The following is a 6,000-nucleotide window of genomic DNA, read 5'->3' as shown; positions in this document are numbered from 1 at the left end:
TCCCATATACTGCGCACAGTGTCAAAAGTGAAAAATCAGAAATTTCTGCTCACCCTACACGTTAGTCGTTAATGTATATAGAGATCTGGAGCGTCTTATCTCACTTCCCCGAGGTAGTCCTGAAGATACTCTTGTTTCTGATGAACCATCACCTTCAAGGACAGCATACTGGATTCCTTCACTGAAAAAGGCTTCGAGCCACTCCCATATTTGGGAACATACTCTGTGTGGTCGGACCCTCGTTAATCGTTGGAAACACAAAGCAGGAAGGTCATACAGGCATTTGAGTCCCTCTCTTGCTAAACAGGAGTCCAATTCTGTAACTATAGCACAAACTTGCCCTGTAGACTCAGGAAACCTGCAGAAAACGTGTATTTGGATGACCAAATGGGAATCTGAATTCCTATCAAAGTGTCGGTATATTCTCAGAAAAACGCAATAGTCAGACTGACTGGACATGTGGAAATACATATTTTCAGAAATGGCATGTTTACGTTATATACAAACGATTTTATTTCAGAACATGAGACACAAAAGATTATTTTTACAGTCAATCTGTAGCCTCCACAAGAGTGACCTGGCTGAGTGACGCTTTCAGCAGGTGAGATTGCTCCAGAAGTGACGGCGATCGGCCCACAGGTGTTGCTCCAGGCTGAGCTGCCGGCTGATGCGAAGGAAGTTCTGCGAAGTGGCGTCGTAAGGCAGCCACGAGGCGGCTACGCCGCCATCCCCCTCGTCGGCTCGGGGGGTCGGGTCTCTGTGGAGAAGAACTCGTCTCAGGCGACGCTTCTGGAAGCGACAGACTGAAATTTTTGGACTATCAGCGTTTGCATTAAAAGTAATGATTCACATTTTTTTCTGACGCGACGTACGTCACAGCGTGTTCGCTTCAGGCGGGTTCGACAAATGGGGATATCACTTGCAAAACGAACGTGGCGTGATTCACCCACGAGCTTAAATGTGGTAAGTATTACTTTTATAGTTTAACCTTGTCTATATGCTCGATGGAAAAATAGCTGATGACGATCGTGTATAGTCACTGCTGAAAGTGCATTCCTGCCACGCTGACACCACTCAAAACAACACCAAACAATCCGACATGCTGCCACCTCATGCTTGCTGTGTTAAACTGAACAACAGCACCAGTACCTAATATCGAAATACACCAACGTACCTAAGTATATGTGTACCTGCCAACGTTCCATTTATCTCAGTGTAGTTTCTAAAATCCTGGAAAGGAACTCTGAAATTATAATTAATAGAATAAGCATAGAATAAGCATATTATTGTTTTCTTTTACCTTTGTTTATGATGCAAACAATTCGCAGTAAGTAATTATCAGTGATAACTGCCATCATTTTAGCCATTCTCCAAAACAGAGGCAGTTTGTGGAAATAAAAACGATTGTAGTGTAACTGAACTGCGTTTTTGCAGCTGGCACAACTATTCAGTATATTTTTATTGATTTTAAGCACTCATTAGAGTTTTGTTTAGAATTAACAAACGCAATTCATGAACATTGGCTTCCTAAGCTAAATGGTACAATAAATTCATCACTACACAACAACTTCGCTAAGTACGCTACACAAAATTCATCGCAGTTACTAAAGCAGATACACTCCTTAGCGCAAACAAATTGAAATAAAATGTTGCGCAGTTTGAGGAAACGGAAAGATCAGTCGGAAGCACTTACGAACTGTTTCTAAACGATGCGTATGGAGAGGGGAACAATACTATTCGAATATACTAACTACTTAGTCACAAATTTATAGAACTTTACGAGCCCAAATTAAGAATCGAACAGGCAAACATCGACATGGTAAGTTCCTTGACTGGAAAGAAAGTGAAACAAAGCCTTCTGAGAAACGTAACCGGAAGTACAACAGGATTAATAAGAGGAATGTCATAGCGTACAGGATTTAGTCAGGCACTCTCAACGAAGAGATCGTGATTCGATGACCGCAAAAAAGATAGTTAAGGCCTTTCACAGCAATTCGCGAACCTAGTAACTTCGGGAAAAACCCACAAGAACATCCAAGACAGAGGTATCAATATCCATGTATTCGGACGAAGATGACTTCAAGCTCCAAATAATCTTACTTAAAAGCTACAGAATTCTGGTAGTACAACACATAAGTTTCAACTGAAGAAAAAGAAGATTAGGGTTTTAAGACCACTTCAACGTAGGAAGGGGCAATGGAAATTTTCAAGGAGCAAATAGAGGAATTTTGAGACAGGGAAACTGAATCCAAAGATTAAAAATTGTGATGATGCATCCTAACTTAAGAAAGGCAGCATGAAAAACTGCTGCAGGGGATTCTTCCAGCTGTGAATGAGAGATAAAATCCTCTTGTCTGGCATCCTGGGAAAATTAAGAGTCTAAAACGACCATCAAATAAGTGGATATTAAGAGGAAAATCACTCAACAGCCAAAAGATGCACAAAATCAAGGTGATCGTCCAATACAGTATGCTCTGGTTCGAATAGTATATTTCGTTTTTATGGGTTTTAAAGATGTGTACGCCTCTAAAGTCAACAGTTTGGCCTACAGCTAGATTGATAGTGGACACCACTCATAAAATTGCTTAAAATGTTTCTCTGAAGAATTTAAACAAAAGAATCCCATCTTTCCTTCACAGACGAAGATATATATATATATGACATGTCCATTCTATTAATGACAATTTCTGGACTGTTTCCCTTGGTATGACTTTCAGACAAATTGAACATTGGAGTGGCTGACTGTTACTGGGGTAGTTTAGTGCTTTTCATCAGCAGCCGGTACAGGGCCAGTGTACTGGGGATGAGCAACTCACGGCCCGCACACTGCACACTGCACATAGGAGATGCATAGGCGTCCACTGTTGTGCATACAGAGTGTCACAGGATGAATGGACGTATTCAGGAATACGACAGGAACAATCATTCTAAGCAAAACAAAGTCCCTCAAACACAGGCTCTAAAATCAGTTCTACATCTTTGATGCTGTGAAATAAGTCTCTTCTACTGCAGTCTCTTTGCTTTCCTTATGTACAGCTTTTTCCAAAAATTGTCACGCAGTCTGTTTATTATTCCAACGTGCATAGCCCACTAGTAAATTAAGTCAAATCTCTAACGCTGCAAGAAAACTGCCATCAGTAATAACAGCTGCCAATGAATGCATCTCTAATTAACTTTGCACCTCTTTTCCTCTTGATACTTTAAGGAGTCTTGTAATTATGACAGCCTTGAGGTTTTAAGCTGGTTGTTAATAGACAAGATTTACTTTAAGGAATGACACAAATTGTAAGGATGTTTTCTGCTGAAAACCAGTCCTGGGCAGATAAAGTGCAAGGGAGAGCGGTTTGCTGGCCCAGCACAGCAGGGGCATGGAATGAGGATGGACAGCATGCCATAAATTTTCATTGCGTGAGAGATGAAATGAGTGCTTTTTAGCAGAGATAAAAATCTGAAAGACTAGAGGGAACACGAGCCTACAAAGCAAGGGAAGATCTGTTAAGCCCAGATGAGCAAACCGGAACGTTTGTTCAAATTTTAGTAGGAGGTTCTCAAGTTTTCTCAAATTAACTATTTTGGTAGCAGGGAAGAATTTCCACGCATGTGTATGTGGGCGTCTTCACAGTGGCCGTAACTTGAAATCTGTTTCGTAGTGGGGGAGATTCACTGTCTTCTTCCCCACTCTAAGGTGGGAATATACCACGCTGATTAAGCGGAACAAAATCCGTAAGAGTAAGAAAGTGTTAAACTTGTTTATTTCATTATCGCTGGTCGGAACTCGCAAGGTCTGCTGAAGTTGGCTGGCGAGATTCCAACGCTGGCAGAACGAGCTTAATTGCATAGCGGAGAGTAAGAGAACGCTTCTCCTCAGGGCACCATAGAAGATACTTACTACAGCTTATTGCAGAGAGCAGCAGGGCTAGATGTCTCCAGCTTAAAGCAGAACACAGAGGCTGTGCTGTACTTGGAATTATCAGCCACAACTGCAGCCGCCATCCGCCTTCACATATTTTTAGAGTGATAAACATGGGCCGTCTTTACACCCATCGAGACGAGGCGAGTATGAAGTAAAAAGGTGAATCAGCATATCGTTTTGCTGATCTAATTTAGACTGTCAGCTAGTTGCATCTACCATGCGGTTGGGCACGAGTACTGGCGTTCTTCCACACTTATGTGGGGCTTGTCTTGAATTCATTAACCTTTTAGATAATCGTTAGGCATATTTACGACACAGATTTATATCGCTGTTTCATGAGTCCACCCGCCAGTGCGAAGGCTATTTATAATCCCTTGTCCCCTTATTAATTTTTGTATTTTTGATTCAGTTGGTAAAACATTTTTTATTTATTTTGGCAATAAATCGGCTTTTTATAGTGGCATTTGTTTCCTTTCATAGTCTGATGGATCCGTTATCGATATGTGTGTGAGATGGCGGTGCCCATACTCTCATGCTTAACTGAGCCACCTCTAGTAGTTTTCATTTAATAAGTAGTTATCTGTTCCGTGACCTTGTTTTTCATTGAAAAAAATTTGTATGTTCTTATGGGGAGAATTCCACCTCTGTACGTCATCAGGCATATAATCAGTAGCATCCCAGGGCTATGCTAAACAGCTCAACGGAAACCTCATATTTTCCATGTTTTGGGACCTCTAAGCTTTCTGTATTTTGAGAAGTGATAATATGGACGAAAAAGGAAAAAAAGACTTGTATTCATAGGCTCTAAAATGCATACTTTGAGAGCTGTTCAGTAGAAGAGATATGTCTCACAGTAGCGAAGATGAACATGTGCTCATAGCTCTTAACAAATGTACTTTAGAGCCCATGTTTACAAGAACAACCTCTCTAAACATGGAAAGTAAAAAGCTTGTTGTAGAAGAACGAAAGATAATTGGGTTTAGCGTCTCGTCGACTTCGAGGTGATTAGAGTTCGAGCACAACCTCAGATTGTGTCAAGGAAGGGGGATAAAATTGGCTGTGCCCTTTCAAAGGAACCATCCCGGCATTTGCTTGTTGCAGTGTAGGGAGATCATGGAAAATCTAAATCTGGATGGCTGGACACGGGTTTGAACCGTCGTCCTCCCGAAAGTCTAGTGCGCTAACCACCGCGCCACCTCGCTCGGCAGTGCTGTAGAAGAGCCTTGTTTCACGGTATTGAAGACGAATAAGCGCTTGTAGGTCTTACGGTATGCATTTTAGAGCCCATGCTTGCTAGACATTTTGCTTCGAATGGTCGTTACTGCCATATCTCTGAATTTTGACTATTCCTCGCCGGCCGTTGTGGCCGAGAGGTTCTATGCACTTCAGTCCGAAACCACGTTACTGCTACGGTCGCAGGTTCGAATCCTGCCTCGGACTCGGATGTGTGTGATGTCCTTAGGTTAGTTAGGTTTAAGTAGTTCTAAGTCTAGGGGCCTGATGACCTCAGATGTTAAGTCCCATAGTGCTCAGAGCCATTTGAACATTTTGACCATTCCTCCTGGGACATCAGCCCGGCCGGACTGAACCAGGCATTGAACAGCAATGAATCTCTTCGACTGTCTTCCCCTAGGCTCCTGGTGTAAATTGTGAGTGATGTTCCAGTAGCCGTTGAAGTTCCTTACTTCAGGTGCACCAACGTGTCTCACAGTAGAAATATATCTATGACTTTGTTTCTCCACAGTCTTCTGAAACATTTGTCGAGAGTTTTTTGTTTTTATTGGGCAAGTTGAGCTCTTCGTTGTACAACTGATTTATTTCTTATGGATGCTTATTGCTACAAAGTCACACTGCGTTTCCCAAGCTAACGAATAAACACATGGAAAAAAAGTTCCCATTAAAAGCATTCCAGAGTAATTCTTGGGTTGCCCGTATCCATGCCAGAATCTGAAAACTCCATGTCCCATTTGGCGAGAAACTTTCATTCTAGTCTCCAGTTGTACAGGTGAATTATAGCGCTTAAAATCCCCATCTTGCCATCCTGATTTAGGTTTCCTTAAACCCTTAAATACTCTACTACTCATCGA

General features: G+C 41.8%; 1 protein-coding gene across 1 annotated transcript in view; it reads right to left on the bottom strand.

Moving 5' to 3' along the window:
* Positions 1–521: 521 nt before the first annotated feature.
* The window catches only part of LOC124595702 (juvenile hormone esterase-like), a 171,863-nt gene continuing 166,384 nt past the window's right edge, over positions 522–6,000 (bottom strand). The window contains exon 10 of the mRNA XM_047134567.1: positions 522–757. Coding sequence (XP_046990523.1) covers positions 595–757 — 163 coding nt within the window. The 3' untranslated portion in view covers positions 522–594. The remainder of the gene's footprint in view (positions 758–6,000) is intronic.

This window comes from Schistocerca americana, chromosome 2 (assembly GCF_021461395.2).
Source record: "Schistocerca americana isolate TAMUIC-IGC-003095 chromosome 2, iqSchAmer2.1, whole genome shotgun sequence".
Taxonomy (NCBI): Eukaryota; Metazoa; Arthropoda; class Insecta; order Orthoptera; family Acrididae; genus Schistocerca; species Schistocerca americana.
This window is presented reverse-complemented; position numbering and strand designations above follow the sequence as displayed.